Source organism: Sinocyclocheilus grahami, unplaced genomic scaffold, assembly GCF_001515645.1.
Source record: "Sinocyclocheilus grahami isolate Dianchi unplaced genomic scaffold, SAMN03320097.WGS_v1.1 scaffold189.1, whole genome shotgun sequence".
Classification (NCBI taxonomy): domain Eukaryota; kingdom Metazoa; phylum Chordata; class Actinopteri; order Cypriniformes; family Cyprinidae; genus Sinocyclocheilus; species Sinocyclocheilus grahami.
The window spans coordinates 777,977-798,865 of record NW_015505368.1 but is presented as its reverse complement, the minus strand read 5'-3'; the positions used below and the strand labels follow the sequence as shown (position 1 = coordinate 798,865).

Here is a 20,889-nt window from a genome sequence, read left to right as displayed (position 1 = left end):
GAAAAACCAACGCACGTTGGCATTTCTTGATGCCTTGAGACATATTGAATGTGTTGTGTAGAGTAAGGGCTTGGTCGCCCCTTTGTGTGACACCCTCGATATGGTCCAAATGGGATGAGTCTGCATCATCATCATCACCATCATCTTCAGCCTCGTCCATGCAATCTACATATCAGAAGACATTACTGATGCACTGCACTGCACAAATGTGCATGTGTACATGGTCATAAAATACCTCTTGAAGTCATGTTTACACTTCACGTGACTGCATGCATGCTTTGCAAACTAAAAGTATTCTAGCATGAAAATTCAGAAATAATATATACGTAGTCATTCCTTTAATTTGACTGCAATGAACATTTCAGCATAAAAATGTAAATAATATAATATAATAAATAAATTGTAAAATATTTTAAATTATATCAATTGTGTAATACAGTATACAATTTAAAATATCTGTATGCAATTTAAAATAATATTTGAAATGATGTATATTACATATATTGCACCAATTCTTCCTGTTTTCCCATTCCATTTATTTTCCCCATTGGCACAATTAATATTTGATTTAGTATCATGTAAATATTATTTTAAATGTACATTTATTGTCTAAAACAATATATCATTTTAAATATTATTTATTCAATTTAAAATGAAGTAAATGTATTTAAAATTAAAAGTAGAATTATTATAATTATTTAATTAAATAATAAGGATTAATGAGATGGAATAATGATATGGAAGTTGTTTCCACAAGAAAGAGCTGAAGTGTTCATGTACTTCATGCTACCTAGAAGAGTGCCATCTGGATCTCATGGAATATGGCACGGTTCAAAAGTGGGTCATTCATTCCTGAGGAAGGCCTCCATGAGTCATGGCGAGGAACAAATGCTCCAATAATTTTTCTTCGGGCTGTGTTGTGAGGACAGGACAGATGTAGCTCATGCACCGTACTGTTTCTTTTTATAGTAGGATGTCTGAGGACACACCCTTATTCTCCAGCTCCATAGTAGCCCCCCCTTGCTCACATACACACACGCCATTCACCATCAGGGGCTCAGAACAGGGGGGTGGGGGGAACCCTGGGCAGTGCCATACAGTGAATATGCCGCACCCACCTGCCCCCGACTCACTTTGCAGCATAGACTTGCATGCACGCTTTCACTTGGGATTAGATCATAAGGAAGTGCTGTGCTACAGGGAATGTACAGAAACAGCTGCTAGCCTACATATATTCCCTGCTAACAATCCCACATCCCTGCACATGCAGCGCTAGAAAATTTGGATCAGAATTGCTCGGATCATTTTTGAGCATTTAATATGAATTCCACACCCTGTTTCTGTAGTGTGTTGGATGTTGAGGTTTTGTTGAATCAACATTACTGGAACGTTTGTTGCAGTGCTGAAATTGCTTTAATGTGTCATGAATAATTAACATGTTCACATGTAATTACCATGTTAAAGGCTGGAGTCGATAATGTGACTAATCATGCCAAGCTGACGATAATCACACATGTTGGTGTCAGTTTACCCGCTAAAGTGAGATTCTTGAATGGCGTAATGCTTTGCAAACTCTTTAAACTAATGTTGTGGAACATTTGGGCTGTGATATGAATGATTGATCCTGTTTGGACGTCAAGTAAGGACTTAGTTGGTTTCCATAGCCCAAATGTGGGAAAATGGATTGCTGCAAGCTGTCTGTTGAGACATGTGATGTCATTCCAAAAGTATGGGGTGCATATTATTATATAAACAGGGTTCCCACTTCCCATGGTCATGGAAAACCTGGAAGTATCAGTCACTATAATCTCAATATAGTGGAACATTTCTGGAAATTTCTATAGTAACTAAAATTGTTTTAAAATGATATACATATGTGTGGTAAAATACAGTAAACAGGTCTCTAGACTCATTCTTTTCACTGGTCGCGCTGGTGCGACAAACTTTCTCAGTTGGTTGCACCAGCACATGATTTAATAACACTTTTAAAAAAATGTTTTGCTACAACATGAGATTAATCAATGCATGCTGATGAATATTTTTTTCCGTAATCATAGTTAATAGTTATGGTAACAAATGTGGGATTAACATTCAACCCATTCTTTTTCATCAGTATTATTTATGATATGAATTTTGTAAACGGGAGTTCCTCTTTTAACCTCTTTTTAAACCTCTTCGAATTTGCGATCTTAATGTCACGTTTTACAAGAACAGATACTTTTCTGTTGTGCTTACATCTTTACACCTTTCACTTTTTAAGACTAAAACAAATTTGTCTTGAAAGATGGATTCATTGCTATTCTTAATGAAAAGCACAACAAAAATAAAACGGTACAATGACAAACTAGCATATATAACGTTTATTAACAAAAATAAGATGAGGCATGGCCCACACCACATATGCTGTAATATATATCGACTAATAAATTACAGAAAGTTTAGAAAACACAGTGGAATCAAATAAATACGAAAATTAAAAGAAAGCCTCCATAACGTAACATGAGCTAAACAGCAAAGATAACGGCCTTTTCAAAATTAAAACAAAAAGATTATTTAAACTAAATTGGCTGTCGGTGACAGTGCTTGCATGTTTTTCCCAAGAAAACCAACATATTCGCCTTCTCTGGTTTAAGAAGTGGTCTTTTACTTTACTTTTATATTTCGCTTGAAAACAAAATCCTCCATCCGTCATTGTTTTCACGTCATTTTTGTGGCACCTTTGTGCTCGTGCTGATGTGGCGATACACCTGAAGCGCTCGGACTGAAAGCACCTCTATCAGTCTCTTCACGTGATCTGTGAAATCTGACTCCTGATACACTGTGCTGCGGCTCTGCAGCACACGCTGTATGGAGCAGAGCAGACCAAGGACTCGCACAAATGCGACCACGTCAAATTTTAACTCGCACATTCTCAAAACATGGTTGCATATTCGACCATTTTGGTCACAGACTGGGCCCTGGTAAAAACTGTTATTTTGTGAAGTATTATTACAATTTAAAATAGGCCTACCTGTTTTCTATTTGAATATATTTTAAAATGTAGTCTATTCCTGTGATGGCAATCATTACTCCAGTCTTCAGTGTCACATGATCCTTCAGAAATCATTCTAATTTGCTGATTTGGTGTTTAAGAAACATGTCTTATTATTAGCAATGTTGAAAGCAATTGTGCTGCATTATATTTTTGTGGAAACCGTAATATATATTTTTCAGGAATCATTGCTGAATAGAACATTAATTTGAAATAGAAAAAAAGTACTGTCATTTTTAATCAATTTAATGCGTCCTTAATCATTGGTATTATTTCTTTCAAAAAATGACTGATTGGGTTATAAAGACCCTGTAGTGTTATATAATACACATCTCTATAAACAGTCTGTCTTTGGATTCTCGTAGGTTGAACCATGTCTTCCAGCTCAGCAACGGTGCGCATTCTTATAAAGGGAGGTAAAGTGGTGAACGATGACTTCACACAAGAAGCGGATGTGTACATCGAGAATGGCATTATCCAACAAGTGGGCAAGGAGCTGATGATCCCAGGTGGGGCCAAGGTTATAGATGCCACAGGAAAGCTGGTGCTTCCGGGTGGCCTAGACACCAGTGTTCACCTGAACGAGAGCTTTATGAACGCCAACACCGCGGATGACTTCTACAGCGGCACCAAGGTATGAAAGTCAGAATTTATTCAGAACTGACTTACATTCATAATATGTTATTGGTCATACTAGGAATTACTTATCAGTCCATGTTATTCTAAAGAAAATCTTGCTCCACCTCTGAACATTTTTATTTGGCTGACATCATCAAGACCTCATTTTTCAATCCCTCCTCTCTCAATTCATTCAATTCCCAATGGTTAAAATCAAGTCAAGTTTGTGTCCTGTTTCATTTGGAATTATGTCACATTACAGAAGTAAAATACTGATTTACGTTGACTGATATGTCTCCTAACTGAAACACTGTTGCTGTGGTTATGAATATTTTGATTCCCAGCTAAAATAATATTTAATTATTTTAAATAAGTGTTTAATTTTATACAGATTTAAAGTCATTTATCTGATCATACACCAGTTTCCTATTTCTGTGTCATATTTGTGACCTAGTGGTTAGTAAATTCTTTGAGTACAGTCAGCGTTACTCATGTGGGAAATTTAGGATTGAATCGGGTTTGCGCCACATACCAATCTCGTATCCTTTCTTGCCTCGAAATCATTTTCTTTTCCTAGTCAGTATCAAATCATTATTATGTCACTAAAAAGTCAAAAGCCCTAAAATATTATGTTTTATATTGTCTTATTAGTATGGAGCACCACACATGACAAGCAAGCTAGAAAATTTGGATCAGAATTGCTCGGATCATTTTTGAGCATTTAATATGAATTCCACACCCTGTTTCTGTAGTGTGTTGGATGTTGAGGTTTTGTTGAATCAACATTACTGGAACGTTTGTTGCAGTGCTGAAATTGCTTTAATGTGTCATGAATAATTAACATGTTCACATGTAATTACCATGTTAAAGGCTGGAGTCGATAATGTGACTAATCATGCCAAGCTGACGATAATCACACATGTTGGTGTCAGTTTACCCGCTAAAGTGAGATTCTTGAATGGCGTAATGCTTTGCAAACTCTTTAAACTAATGTTGTGGAACATTTGGGCTGTGATATGAATGATTGATCCTGTTTGGACGTCAAGTAAGGACTTAGTTGGTTTCCATAGCCCAAATGTGGGAAAATGGATTGCTGCAAGCTGTCTGTTGAGACATGTGATGTCATTCCAAAAGTATGGGGTGCATATTATTATATAAACAGGGTTCCCACTTCCCATGGTCATGGAAAACCTGGAAGTATCAGTCACTATAATCTCAATATAGTGGAACATTTCTGGAAATTTCTATAGTAACTAAAATTGTTTTAAAATGATATACATATGTGTGGTAAAATACAGTAAACAGGTCTCTAGACTCATTCTTTTCACTGGTCGCGCTGGTGCGACAAACTTTCTCAGTTGGTTGCACCAGCACATGATTTAATAACACTTTTAAAAAAATGTTTTGCTACAACATGAGATTAATCAATGCATGCTGATGAATATTTTTTTCCGTAATCATAGTTAATAGTTATGGTAACAAATGTGGGATTAACATTCAACCCATTCTTTTTCATCAGTATTATTTATGATATGAATTTTGTAAACGGGAGTTCCTCTTTTAACCTCTTTTTAAACCTCTTCGAATTTGCGATCTTAATGTCACGTTTTACAAGAACAGATACTTTTCTGTTGTGTTTACACCTTTACACCTTTCACTTTTTAAGACTAAAACAAATTTGTCTTGAAAGATGGATTCATTGCTATTCTTAATGAACAAAAATAAAAAAATAAAACGGTACAATGACAAACTAGCATATATAACGTTTATTAACAAAAATAAGATGAGGCATGGCCCACACCACATATGCTGTAATATATATCGACTAATAAATTACAGAAAGTTTAGAAAACACAGTGGAATCAAATAAATACGAAAATTAAAAGAAAGCCTCCATAACGTAACATGAGCTAAACAGCAAAGATAACGGCCTTTTCAAAATTAAAACAAAAAGATTATTTAAACTAAATTGGCTGTCGGTGACAGTGCTTGCATGTTTTTCCCAAGAAAACCAACATATTCGCCTTCTCTGGTTTAAGAAGTGGTCTTTTACTTTACTTTTATATTTCGCTTGAAAACAAAATCCTCCATCCGTCATTGTTTTCACGTCATTTTTGTGGCACCTTTGTGCTCGTGCTGATGTGGCGATACACCTGAAGCGCTCGGACTGAAAGCACCTCTATCAGTCTCTTCACGTGATCTGTGAAATCTGACTCCTGATACACTGTGCTGCGGCTCTGCAGCACACGCTGTATGGAGCAGAGCAGACCAAGGACTCGCACAAATGCGACCACGTCAAATTTTAACTCGCACATTCTCAAAACATGGTTGCATATTCGACCATTTTGGTCACAGACTGGGCCCTGGTAAAAACTGTTATTTTGTGAAGTATTATTACAATTTAAAATAGGCCTACCTGTTTTCTATTTGAATATATTTTAAAATGTAGTCTATTCCTGTGATGGCAATCATTACTCCAGTCTTCAGTGTCACATGATCCTTCAGAAATCATTCTAATTTGCTGATTTGGTGTTTAAGAAACATGTCTTATTATTAGCAATGTTGAAAGCAATTGTGCTGCATTATATTTTTGTGGAAACCGTAATATATATTTTTCAGGAATCATTGCTGAATAGAACATTAATTTGAAATAGAAAAAAAGTACTGTCATTTTTAATCAATTTAATGCGTCCTTAATCATTGGTATTATTTCTTTCAAAAAATGACTGATTGGGTTATAAAGACCCTGTAGTGTTATATAATACACATCTCTATAAACAGTCTGTCTTTGGATTCTCGTAGGTTGAACCATGTCTTCCAGCTCAGCAACGGTGCGCATTCTTATAAAGGGAGGTAAAGTGGTGAACGATGACTTCACACAAGAAGCGGATGTGTACATCGAGAATGGCATTATCCAACAAGTGGGCAAGGAGCTGATGATCCCAGGTGGGGCCAAGGTTATAGATGCCACAGGAAAGCTGGTGCTTCCGGGTGGCCTAGACACCAGTGTTCACCTGAACGAGAGCTTTATGAACGCCAACACCGCGGATGACTTCTACAGCGGCACCAAGGTATGAAAGTCAGAATTTATTCAGAACTGACTTACATTCATAATATGTTATTGGTCATACTAGGAATTACTTATCAGTCCATGTTATTCTAAAGAAAATCTTGCTCCACCTCTGAACATTTTTATTTGGCTGACATCATCAAGACCTCATTTTTCAATCCCTCCTCTCTCAATTCATTCAATTCCCAATGGTTAAAATCAAGTCAAGTTTGTGTCCTGTTTCATTTGGAATTATGTCACATTACAGAAGTAAAATACTGATTTACGTTGACTGATATGTCTCCTAACTGAAACACTGTTGCTGTGGTTATGAATATTTTGATTCCCAGCTAAAATAATATTTAATTATTTTAAATAAGTGTTTAATTTTATACAGATTTAAAGTCATTTATCTGATCATACACCAGTTTCCTATTTCTGTGTCATATTTGTGACCTAGTGGTTAGTAAATTCTTTGAGTACAGTCAGCGTTACTCATGTGGGAAATTTAGGATTGAATCGGGTTTGCGCCACATACCAATCTCGTATCCTTTCTTGCCTCGAAATCATTTTCTTTTCCTAGTCAGTATCAAATCATTATTATGTCACTAAAAAGTCAAAAGCCCTAAAATATTATGTTTTATATTGTCTTATTAGTATGGAGCACCACACATGACAAGCAAGAGAAAATAAATATTGTGTAAGAATTTGTTACTAAGACTTATTCATTTGTGGCTATGTTTTATTAATTTGTTTCCTTGTTTTAATTGAGATAAATTGTGGCAATTTACGAAAAAACGGTGTAAAAAATGAGTAAGTTGTTGGAACAAATTCTTAACTCATGGCCACAATATCTAATATTCCCCCGTATGTCATGTACATTAGGTATGTAAAATCGAATGTAAAAGAACTAGGGAGGTTATTAAAAAGGCTTAAGGCTTCAGCTTTGTCACGTCTAAGATGAAATAGCGTGGTTCCAGTTGGGGCATATAGAGAAAAAGTAGAAGCAAACAATAGATTTTTTGACTTCGGACTCCCCACACCTTGGGGGCCTCCCACCATCTGCCAGGGGCCTAGTATCGCACGACAACTCAATAAGTTCTTCTCCTCAGAAGTAACTAGTATGGTAGTACTACTTAGAGTATTGTACCCTAAATCATTTTTCAAAAATGTATTTTGATTTTCCTTGCATTGTATGACTGAATTTTATGCAATATGAGTTTTTTCAGATAAGCGTTTTCATACAGTGGAAGATCTGAACTAAAATGATGTGTGATGTAACAACCATTTAATGTCACATTCATTTGTTCTTGTTTTATAAATACTTCAAAAGAAGTGGTGCACTCGCTTCAGCAGCCCTGCCTAAATAAATCCCATGGGTCATTTAGCAGATGCTTTTATCCAAAGCGACTTACAAATGAGGAATGTTAAATGTTATTGTATAACATTTTTGGTGGATAATCCACACTGGCTTTGACTTAAAACAGGTGCAAAAAAACAAAAAACAACAACAACTCATCCCTCATATAGGCTTATACCAGTGCCGTGCGGAGGTGTTATAAAATGAGGAGGCAGTTATATACTGTGACGAGAGGGGCGGGGCCGAATATATATATATACTGTATATATAATTCATGTCCTTGTTACACTTAATGTTTACACTAAGTGCAAATAGCTATAGATTATATTTACACCTAGCAGGATTTTCTGCTATTTATACTACTTATTGCAGATAGTGGCAATTATCTGCACCTCAGTATTGTAGTACATTATAAAACAGTATGCAATAATAACAATAACAACAACGTGATATCTGATTTGAAAAAGTAGAAAAAAAAGTTTGGCAAAACACGATTCGAACCCCGGTCGATCGCGTCAAAAACGACTGTGACGAGAGGGGCGGGGCCGAGAGCCGTGGGATCGGAGCGAGGCCGGTGGAGTAATTGATAATGAGCGACACCTGCACCACTCACCGGTCTCGAGTCTCACGGAGGAGCTCCGGAAGGATACAAAGGAGGAGTGATGACAGGGAATGACAACAGAGGACCAGGCCTGGACTTTATTTTGTGTTTTGGTTTCGTTTGTGCGCGGCAGTCGTCCGCGAGGGGCTGTCGCGCTATTTTGTGTTTATTTTATTATTAAAGTTTTCTTTGAGTGTCCACCATTCCCGCCTCCTTCTTCCCGATCTACAAACTATGTTACATTGGTGCCGAAACCCGGGAGGAAGGAGGGGCACGCTGCCAGAGTCCGCGGTGCCATAGAGCATGGCGGAGCAGTCTGCCGCCGTGGACGTTCGAGGCGGTGGGCTGGAGTGAGTTGCCGGGGGTGGACGAACTCGCTGCCGGCCGCCTGGGATGTGGAGGGACGGCTGCCGTCCGTGAGGGAGCGGAGGAGTCGCCCCGCCGTTCGTTTGTGTTTATTTTATTATTAAACTTTTCTTTGAGTGTTCGTCGGTCCCGGCCTCCTTCTTCCCGACCTACAAACTACGTTACAATGACTTCAACACGTACTTTACCATCTGCGCTTACTGGAGCTGTTATTAGACGATAGTTTTTTGTAATGCTTTGTAATCACACGTTCATGGGCAGAGTTACTGTAAATAGCCTCTGCCAACAAGGCGGGCTATTTGCACTTGTAAATAGACACTCCGTTTTTTATTTGTGAACTGATGTTCAGCTGTTCTTTTTAATAGTCAACTTATTTTCGGATCATCATCATAAAAGCCCTGTAAACTTTGTCACAGGCACGAAGATACATCTTTCATTTCATCAAGCTGAATGCTCACTAAAAACTGACACAGTCATCACGTTTTCAAGTAATTTCATGTTTCATTTTGATGTGACACAAAGCAGTGATATCTAAGCAGGAGAGTTGTTTACTTACTTTATAATTAGTCAATAACTGCATAATTCTTTTCATTCAGGCCGAGAGCTCGCACGAAAACAAGAGGCGGGATTTATCACACGAACCAGTCACATCCAATCATAACCGATCATATCCAATTATAGCGCGACGGAGGCGTTGCCTCCTCTCACGTCACTATGAGCCTCCAGAAAAGTCACGGCACGCTTTAGGGTCTCTGTAGAAAGTCTATGGACCGAAGGGAGGCAAGCCTCCGGCTGTAACTTTACCTGCGGGTGTCGCTGTTGGACAGTGTTACTTTATAAAAACGAGTGACTTTTAGACTTTTAATGTCAAATTTAGTCATATTTGCGTTGTTTTATTTTTGTAATATCGATTATTTTCTCATCCACATTTGAGGAGAGGAGACACTTCCTCCCTTGCCTCCTCGGAGGAAACGCCCCTGGCTTATACTGAGAGATACACCCTAACATCAGCCTAGCAATGCACTGGCAATGATCAGATCAGCAGCCACCAGAACACCCTAGTAATGCCCATAATGCCCTAGAAACCACCCGAACATCCTACTGTAGCAATGATCAGAGCATCCTAGCAACCACCAGATCACCGTAGCAACAGCTAAAAAAATCAGTACATCCTAATCAGAAAAACAGTTTTAAAACAACCTTGCAATTCCCCAGCAACAATCCCAGCATCCCAGCAACCACCAGATACCGAATTATATGGAACATTATATCATGATAATTTTTTTAGCTATATCGCCCAGCTCTAATCACAACATCCCAGGAGCAACCAGAACACCGTAGTAATGCCTGCAAAGCCCTAGAAACCTCCAGAGCACCTTAAAACAGCCCAGTGTTTCCCCTGCCATTATATTAGGGGGGCAGCCCACCCTCCCAATGGCACCCCGTTGGCAGGGTGCCATTTTTAACTTGAATTTAACTTGAACTTGAAAATTAACTTGACCCCCTTGAAGGTCAAGTTAATTTTATTTACTTTTATTTTCTCTTATAGCACCAGATCACAACAGAAGTCATTTAAAGTTACCTTTTCTATAGAACAGGTCTATACCTTGTTCTTTTATTAAACAAACTAAATAGCCTTATGTTATTTATCTTATTTACACGATGTCATGTCATTTCTGTCTCTACGTGACATGGTCGCGCTCTCTGTATCGCGCACAGCGGAGTTCCGCCCCGATGCGCACACACAAGTGAGCACACTCCCACTCCCACTCCCACTACTAGTATTTGTAAATATGAAGCCGCAAAATGACTATTTAAATATGAATTTTGTGTGTTAATGAATGGCGCAGACGCGCGGTTTTGTTTACTACTCGTACTGAAGCGTGAACTTGAAGACATTGCGGCAGAAATATTACTGTTGTTCAGTAGAATGTACGTAATACTACTACTACTACTAAAATTATTAAAACCTTATTTTAAGGAATAATCATACACTGTTTCTTCAATATTTTAATTGTAATATTAAATCCCCTTTATTTTCCAAAATAAAAAAAAAAGTTTAATATTCATTATTTAAAAGTTAAATTAAATGAATGTTGTATGCCTTAAAAAATGTAAATACACAACACAGAATTTCTGAGGGGAAAAAAATCGTAAGGCTATTGTGTCCCCCCCCCCCCCCCCCCCAAAAGCTGTAAACCTAGAAGAAACACTGCAGCCTCAGAATTTCTTAGCAACCACCAGAACACCCTAGTAATGACCTAGAAATTATCTGAACACCCTAGCAACCAGCACAACACTTTGAATATAGCCTTGCAATTCCCTAGCAACCACCAGATCACCCTAGTCTCAGCCTCAGACTCAACTGTGACAATGAGCACTTATCAGGATCAACTAAACGCTGGATTTTCAAAAGTATGTGAAATATTTAAAGTTTGCAGTATAGAATCTTTAAAATATGTCAGAGTTTTACACATCGGTCTGTTATTGTAGGAACATTGTCACGTGCCTAAACATGACACGGCACAAAACGAAACGTAATTGGTTGCTTTAGCTCTCGATCATATGGCCTCTTGGACGGGCCCTGGCCATTCAAAGCGGCCAAGGTTCCCAGACCTTCTGCCATCAGTCTGAAGGTCCGGCTACGTGAGACTAAGATCACCCTAGCAAAGACCTAGAAACAAGAACATCCTAGCAGCAACACCCAAGAAACCACCCATAACTCCATAGCAATGCCTTAGTTATAACTAGAACAGCATATAAACACTAGGGATGTCCCAAACCGATCTCAATGATTGGTATCGGTGCCAATCAAGCATTTTTTTTAACTGATCAGAATCGGCTCTCCTAAGCCTGATCCTTATTTTTTTGTCAGCTGTCATGCCAGTGTCATACAGTTGGTGGCGGTATGCTCTTTTAAGTGGGTTTGCCAACCGCCGTTGAAAGAAAAAGAAGATGCTCAAATGTGTCAAGTGTGTTTACCCACCATTAAAACCCAAAATAAAAAGAAATGTGTGTGCGTGACATGCGAGAACCAGTGAGGTCTGTTCTTGTGTACTGTTCAGTGTATTTTATGCACATTTTTGTAATGATCTCTCATCCATTTATCATTTACTTTTGTCTGCTATCAGACCATCTGAAGCGTCATAATGCAGTGCTATGGGTTGCATCTTCATAAGATGTTTTCAGATTGTGATTTTCAGATTATGTTTCAGATTGTCTGACGGCTGACAAAAACTGGCGTTCTAACACCGCAACCATATGTTGCAATTATTGTGCTTATTGTACATTTAAAATACAAAGAGTTTATATCAGCAGTGCCATATTCATTATTGTGCACACCCTAGCAACTACTGGATCACTCCAGCAATGACCTAGAAAAAAAATCAGAAGTTCTCAATAATAATGAAAGGAGCATCATATAAGTCACTTTGGATAAAAGCGTCTGCTGAATGAATAAATGTAAATGGAAACACATATAAATGCCTATAGACAACTACCCAGAACATCATGAAACAGTGGCTTAGCATCTCTTCCAGATACATTTTGAATACAGTTCTCAAATACAAGTCTAATTTAACCTTGATTAATGTTTTCTGAGTGCTGTTGTGTATTTCATGCAAAGCTTTTGTGAGCATGTTGGTATTATGTTATGTTGTTGTTGGCCCATTAAACCGAGTGATTGGTATTGATGCTGTATGGATCCCTCAGCAGTCAGTCTGTTGTTTGTTTATTTCTAGGCTGCACTGGCTGGAGGCACCACTATGGTGATTGGTCATGTGCTGCCAGAGAAGAACGAATCATTGCTGGACGCTTATGAAAAGTGCCGCTTTCACTCTGATGCCAAGGCCTGCTGTGATTACGCTCTTCATGTGGGAGTGACCTGGTGGGGACCAAAGGTACAAAGTGTGTCTCCATGGTTGAGTTTCCGTAATTGATTCAGTGCTTTTCCTGTTTATCACTGTGAAGCTGCTTTGACACAATATGTGTTGTATAAAGTGGTTTAGAAATAAAGGTGACTTGACATGTCTTGTCATCACAGGTTAGGGCTCAAATGGAGACGCTGGTGCGGGACAAAGGGGTGAACTCCTTCCAGATGTTCATGGCATATAAGGACATGTACATGCTGAGGGACAGCGAGCTGTTTCAGGCCCTGCAGAACTGTAAGGACATCGGTGCTGTGGCCCGCGTCCATGCAGAGAATGGAGAGTTGGTTGCGGAGGTATAAATCAGGGAACTGATGCAAAACCATAATGTAGAAACAAGTTCTGCTCCAAAACCTAGTGAGCTGTATACAGGCAGCAGCTTCACACTTTAGAAACAGCACTATTCATTTTTATCAATAGTTATCGGCGTTATGTGAAATGACTGACCTTTTTTTAGAACAGTAGTGTATGTGATGCTGAATAATGTTGGCATCTTTCTTCCTGCATAGTGGTTATTTATCATGTTATCGCATGTCTTTATTTATTCACACTAGGGTGCCAGAGAAGCACTGGATCTGGGTATTAGTGGACCGGAGGGCATTGAGATAAGCAGACCTGAGGAGGTAAAGTAACCATTCAAATCCTGTGACCATCAAATTGTTTTCCTTTAAGATATTAGCCGCACTACCACTCTCTCTCCAGCTCCTAGTCTTTCCCGTCTCCATATTGCATTTCCATGGATTATTAATACTCTTAGGCCTCTGTTCATCATTAGGTTTCACTGGTGACTTTTGTGTTTTCTTACTTACCTTGGGAATTTTCCATGTGCAGCTGGAAGCAGAGGCCGTCCACCGAGCTATTACCATCGCTAACAGAGTGAGTATGATGTACAAGAGTGTTGATGTATTTTGTTCATTATTTACAGCTCCAATGACAGCCCAAACTGCTGTTACTGGTTCAGAAGTGATGCTTTTTGAAATACTAACATGGACTTGGGTGATTACAATTGGGCCTTTTCTAAGCAAGATGCTGTATCAGTAGTTCTACACATGAGCGTTTTAGTGTTAAATATTACAGATTCTGTATTTCAGAATGAAAACACATGGGTAATGCAAACACTCAAAACCTATTGCAGATCTGCTCTAATTGAGTAATTAGTTTTTCTACAGCTCTATAAATGTTGTAAACAGCAAAAAAAAAAGGCCACACTTTTGAGCCAATCAGAAACCTTAACAATCATTTTGCATGTTTGACATGGTAAGAGTGGGGGATTAAAGTTAGCAGACTGAAATAATGGCAGTAAGTGTGTAAGTGGATAAAGTGAAAAACTGCATTAATGATATTTGACATAATTAACATTGTTAAGCATATTTAATTATTGCATGTGTAATTGCGTGTTCATTTTGACAGGCCTAATTGAAACATACAGTATAATTAACTGTAGTGCTTTAATGTATGCACTACCATTCAAAGGTTTGGTGTCAGTTTTTTTTTAATTATAAATTGATAGAGAAATTTTTCATTAAATTCATCACTAATTGAATTAACAACATAATGTTACAAAATATTTTTATTTTCTGCTGTTGAACTTTATATTCATCAAACAATCCTGAAAATATGTATTATATTTTAACATGGTTAATAATAAGAAATTGCACCAAATCAGCATATTATAATGATTTCTGAAGGATCCTGTGACACTGAAGACTGGAGTAATGGCTGCTGAAAATTCAACTTTTGACATCACATTAATAAATTATGTTTAAAAATATATTCAAATAGAAAAATAATTTTAAGTTGTAATTACTGTTTTAATATAAATAATAATAAATAAGACTTCTTTTAAAACCTTTAAATATTATTATTATTTATGTTGAAAACTTTTGAACAAAAATGTACTTTGAGACCCTTCCTTTACTGTTATTTCACAGCTGAAGCATAATAGACATACAGTATATTTCATATGTAGTGTAAACAGAGTGTCAAGATAGCAGCATGATTGACATGTTGACCCAGTTTTGAAATATACACATCAGTTGCAGATTAATTGCTTTTAAGGACTTTAAATGTGATCAGCATTGTTTCTGTTTTTTGTCTCTTAGGCCCACTGTCCCATATATCTTGTGAATGTGTCCAGCATGTCAGCAGGGGATGTTTTAGCATCCGCTAAAATGCAGGGTAAGAGCCAGGCAATGTCACTCAAGGCCAATTCACAGTCACTTTAAAATATGACACCTGAATCTTCACCAGAAAATGACATAATGTGACTCCGAATACTGAAACGTGATCGGTCGACAGGGAAAGTGGTGCATGGAGAGACGACCACTGCTCATGCTGTCTTAAACGGGCTGCAGTACTACCACCAGGACTGGGCCCATGCAGCTGCTTTCGTCACTGTGCCACCACTCAGACTCGACCCCAACACACCCAATTACCTGCTCGGCCTTCTGGGAAAGTAAGTGGATTGACCGTATACTGAGTAGTTTCATTTAGTGACAATTGATCTGCATGAATATTTTCATTTAGTCATATCTGTACAGTCACATAAAAGCCTTTTCACTGTGATGCAGTGACACTCTGAACGTCGTGACATCGGACCACCGACCCTTCACCACTAAACAGAAGGCGATGGGCAAAGACGACTTCACTAAAATCCCTCACGGTGTTTCTGGGGTGCAGGACCGCATGAGTGTTATTTGGGAGCGGGGAGTGGTATGTTTCAGTTAATATAGCCAAAAGTTTGATGCTGCAACTAAAAGACCTGTAGGAATTCCATTGAACACTTCTGATTGTTTGAATAAATATAAACAAATTAACACCAACCAGGTGTGAACATTAATGAATACCATGAATATTTATTTGTTACCTGACTTTCACCTACTTTGATGATTAACTTTAAATACATTTTGATGAAAATTTGATTAATGAAAAACTAGTAATTAATTGAATTATTACTTAGTGTATGATGCAGCTGTCTCACAGTTGACAGAATTATTGTAAACCCCTTCCTTAATGGTTGTGGGCAATATTAGGCTAAAATTCATGCATGAATGAATACTTTGAAAATGGTACACCATCAAGACCACTATAATGTACATTTTTTAAATACTTATAATACTTTTTATAATACAAATTTTTATGATAATTTAAAGTATGGATTATATGCAAATTATCATACAACCTAGAACTTAGGGCCCTATCATACACCCACGCCAGGTGCGACGCAAGTGTTTTTTACTAGTTTCAGCCCGACGCAGTTATCATTTTCACGTCCTGCGCCATGTTGTTTAAATAGAAAATGCATTTGTGCGCTCATGGGCTTATTACACACACAGGGGCGTGCATTTAAGGGATTACAATGTAAAAGATTATTATTGTGTAGGCTACATAAATATAAAAATGCCTACATGTCATAATGGATAGTCACTGTATATATCAGAATTAGGCTTCCTATTTGCTCACGCATGAGCAGCTCTGTTTCTTCTCTGGAGACGCGTTTGCAAATTCCACCGTGTAAATAGCGAATTCGCCGTGGCGCGAGCGCAACTGGCTCTTAAAGAGAATGGGAGATGAGATTCTGATTGGTTTATTGAACGTTATGCCCAAAACACACCCATTACTCATTAAGAGAATAGGGACAACCCTTTTAGACCATGCGCTGGACATGCCGACCGTCTTTCCCGTCATTAAACTAGCAAATTCGGACACGCCCTAAGTGCACCTGCACCTTGTGCTTCAGACCATGCACTTAGATCGTTAAAATAGGGCCCTTAGTCTTGAATTTGGCAGGTTTAATGGATGAAAGTCATGTAATACAGTTAATATTCACATGATAATCATTAATACTTGCAGTTAGTATGCTGGAAGTGTAGCTCATGAATATTAGGTACATTATGTGACTTGGATGGATCCAAAAAGGTTATGCAACAATGTGAGGGTGCCAGTAAGTATCAATATTACAGCACTGTTCAAACATTTGAAGATTTTTTAATGTTAAATAAAAGAAGTCTCTTATAATTATTTTGATGCCTTTATGTAATAAAAAATACAGTACAAACAGTAATATTGTGAAATATTATTATCATTTAAAATTACTGTTTTATATGTTAATATTTTTTAAGTTAGTATATTTTTTAAACCTAATTTTTAAAAACCTAATTAATTGATTCCTTAATTAATTGATTAACTAATTAATTGATTAATTGAGTCTTTAGTTTCAAACCTAAAACAGTTGGTATTTTTTTGAAACCGTGCTGCATTTTTTCAGGGTTCTTTGACGAATAGAAGGTTCAAAAGAACAGCATTTATTTGAATATTTATTTTGTAACAAGTGTGTTTATTGTCACTTTTAATCAATTTAATGCATCCTTGCAGAATAAAATGATTAATTCCTTTTAAAAAATCTTTCTGACCCCAAACCTTTGAATGGTAGTGTATATAAATAATATATAACAAAAGTAATGAATTACATAACTATGTTGTATTAATAATAATATAACAAAGTATATATAACATATTATAGACAGTTAACTTGCTGCTCAAACCACAACAAAGACAAAAATCATGGAGAACAGGAAATGACAGATGCATCAAGAATAAAAAACTTTTTTAGCTCATTCTATCTATCTTTCTTAATAGGTTGGAGGCAAGATGGATGAGAATCGTTTTGTTGCTGTCACAAGCTCCAATGCTGCAAAGATATACAACCTTTACCCCAGGAAGGGCAGGATCATCCCTGGAGCCGATGCTGATGTGGTCGTCTGGGATCCAGAATCAACAAGGTCTCCAAAATAATGAATTCAATTCAAATCAGCTGAGAATTTAAAACACATTTCATATAGCAAGTATTGTAAAATAAAATGAAATGGTTTTGTGTGTCCGTAGGACCATCTCTGTGAGCACTCAATGGCAGGGTGGAGATGTAAATCTGTACGAGAACCTACGCTGTCACGGCGTCCCTCTGGTAACCATCAGCCGCGGTCGTGTGGTCTATGAAAATGGCATCTTCACCTGTGCTGAGGGCTCAGGAAAGTTCTACCCTCTCCGAACCTTTTCAGACTACCTCTACAAGAAAATGGTGCAGCGGGAGAAGGTACTCAAAGCACAACTCTCACTCCAGTAGATCATGTTTTTATTACAGTGTATCGCACAAACTGTTTGTTTGTGACCCTCTTCTCTCAGTGTCAAGCACTCAAGGGGGTGGAGCGTGCGCCCTACACTGGAGATGTAGCTGCAGTGCAGAATTCAGGGAAAAAGGAAGTGGGCCCTTCAGATGGGGACATGAACCCACGACCCTGCACGCGCCACGGGGGAATGAGAGACCTACATGAGTCCAGCTTTAGTTTGTCTGGTACAGTAGTCTGCATTAATGAATACTTTCCGTACCCACTGTGTATATATATATATATATATGTGTATATATATATATATATATATATATATATATATATATATATATATAATTAATATAAAATTGTGTAAATCTAAATTTTAAAATAATATAGAAATATATAATGTGAGTGAAAAATACATGAATTTATAAACTATGTAAATGTGTTTATTTACAATTACAGTTTATGTAACCTGTGTTGCTCAACAGTCTTTATTTTTTGCTAGGTACCCAAATTGATGAAAATGTTCCAAAGAGGGCGTCCGCGAGGATTCTGGCACCACCCGGTGGTCGTTCTAGTGGAATCTGGTAACATTTCGGATCAACAATTGCGCAAGTGTGCAACTGAACACCTACATTTTTGACAACCTCACATCTGATGAAAATTATTTCATTTGAATCACCTGCAACTAAATTCCTGTGTTTTTTATATATATATACTGTATGTGTGTGTACACGAGGGGGAAAATATATTTGTGTGGAAATTGGAAAACAAGGTATACGTTGGAAATAGTTGTAAGAGATTTGGTAATCCAAAATGTTACAGGGTGTTTTGTCCTTCATATTCAGTCAAATGAAATAGTGAAGGATGTGTTCAAATGCAACACTGTTGTAGTGCTAAATAAATGACAGATCCTTTTACTAATTGTTTTTGTTACCACATTCACAACAGTACGTTTTACGTAAGCTGCCGTTTAACCCATTTTAAAGATAGCGACTGCAAAGTTGTTTAAGAATGGGAATGTTATTAGTTTGTGTATTTGGTCATGGCTTGAAAATGTGAACCATTGTAAAGTTATTTAATATTTTAACTGTTTTAATGTGTTGGCAGATGACTATACATTTACCTCAGTGTTTATCTCTGGAGTTACACTTTAGCACTCTGCCTCTCTACACTTACAACTCTTACAGTGACCAATTGGCAACACTTTCTGACAGCAGGTACAAACCAACTTTTGCTTTGTGTCGAGGTGTTAATATTTGTTCTTATTTTTATTATCTTATTTTTAACACTCAAAATTTAAAGGCAATACAAGATATTTGATTGTTTCTCTGTCATATCTCTGTTTTAGTTCATGACACAGGTCACTTGTATTGCTTATACATTCAAAAAAGTAATTTATAAGAAGCATTTCAATTTTCCCAATGTCGTTTAGAAGCACATGTACCTGACCTTCTAAAATGTGAATTTAGAATAACATTGTTTACAATGTTACATATCAAATTTAGCTGTGTAACTAATCTAAAAATGTATTGATCTTTCATTTTTCGCTGACCAGATTTTCTTTTTATCCGCTAAGTCTACAAGTCACACACGAGTTATTCTTCATAACAATAGCATCATTTTTGCAGTGTAGCTTTATGTCTATTCTAGAATTAACTGTTAGCCGAACACTGAACTGTAACGACAGTTGAATTCCATCAGTTGTTCACTGAACATTAAAGGGTTATTTCACCCAAAAATGAAAATTAGCCCATGAATTACTCACCCTCCTAGCATCCTAGGTCTATATGACTTTCTTCTTTCAGACGAATCCAGTCGGAGTTATATTAAAATTGACTTTGATCTTCCAAGCTGTTTAATGGCAGTCAGCGGGTGTTGCAGTGCATCAGTCCAAAAGAAGTGAAATAAAGCACATCCATCTATAATAAAAAGTGCCTCACACGGCTCCGGGGGTTGAACAAAGTCCTCCTGTAGCGAATCGATGCGTTTTTGTAAGAAAAATATCCGTATTCAAAATGTAATAATCACTTTAATGTAGCTTGTGCTCACTGTTGTACACGGAAGCAGCTCCGGGCTGATGACGTATGAGGTCGGCTTTGCGCATGCAAAAGTGAAGTGCACTCAGAAGTGACTAACGCAGAAGCGCAGCGGAGAGATCAAAACAAAACAACGGTCACTTATTAGAAGTACAAAACGTGGATTTGTAAAGAAGAATGTCGGAGGATTTCGATATAAGCCAAGAGGAGACTGGTTTTCCTTTGCTAAAGTAAGGAAACTTTGCTTCTTTTGCTCCTGTTAACAAACGTTGGTTTTCACGAGACTCACCGGCGCATGCGCAACGCTGACATCTTACGTCATCAGCCATGCTGCAAGCTTCTGTGTACAACTGTTGGCACAAGCTAGATTAAAGTGATTATTACGTTTTGAATATGGATATTTTTCTTACAAAAATGCATCGATTCGCTACAGGACGCCTTTGTTCACCCCCCGGAGCCGTGTGAGGCACTTTTTTATTATGGATGGATGCGCTTTATTTCTCTTCTTTTGGACTGATGCATGCAACACCCGCTGACTGCCATTAAACAGCTTGGAAGATCAAAGTCAATTTTTAATATAACTCCGGTTGGATTCATCTGAAAGAAGGAAGTCATATACACCTAGGATGGCTTGAGGGTGAGTAAATAATGGGCTAATTTTCATTTTTGGGTGAACTATCCCTTTAACACTGTGCATTGGTGACTATTGATCTGCATGTTCCAAAACAAGTCAGAAAATTTCTGCCTTGTTTTCTGATCAACACTAACCAACCCTGTTAAAAAACACC

General features: G+C 37.5%; 1 protein-coding gene across 2 annotated transcripts in view; it reads left to right on the top strand.

Moving 5' to 3' along the window:
- The window catches only part of dpysl5a (dihydropyrimidinase like 5a), a 20,304-nt gene extending 471 nt beyond the window's left edge, over positions 1–19,833 (top strand). Inside the window, exons 2-13 of one of the 2 annotated variants that reach the window (XM_016284827.1) lie at positions 3,397–3,665; positions 12,766–12,924; positions 13,068–13,247; positions 13,506–13,574; positions 13,783–13,827; positions 15,054–15,129; positions 15,250–15,406; positions 15,522–15,663; positions 17,590–17,732; positions 17,836–18,043; positions 18,133–18,301; positions 18,568–19,833. In XM_016284827.1, coding sequence (XP_016140313.1) covers positions 3,405–3,665; positions 12,766–12,924; positions 13,068–13,247; positions 13,506–13,574; positions 13,783–13,827; positions 15,054–15,129; positions 15,250–15,406; positions 15,522–15,663; positions 17,590–17,732; positions 17,836–18,043; positions 18,133–18,301; positions 18,568–18,653 — 1,695 coding nt within the window. In that variant the 5' untranslated portion in view covers positions 3,397–3,404 and the 3' untranslated portion in view covers positions 18,654–19,833. Of the gene's footprint in view, positions 1–3,396; positions 3,666–6,457; positions 6,721–12,765; positions 12,925–13,067; positions 13,248–13,505; positions 13,575–13,782; positions 13,828–15,053; positions 15,130–15,249; positions 15,407–15,521; positions 15,664–17,589; positions 17,733–17,835; positions 18,044–18,132; positions 18,302–18,567 lie in introns of those variants that run through there. The other variant, XM_016284826.1, reaches the window with a different exon arrangement.
- The last annotated feature ends 1,056 nt before the right edge of the window (positions 19,834–20,889 follow it).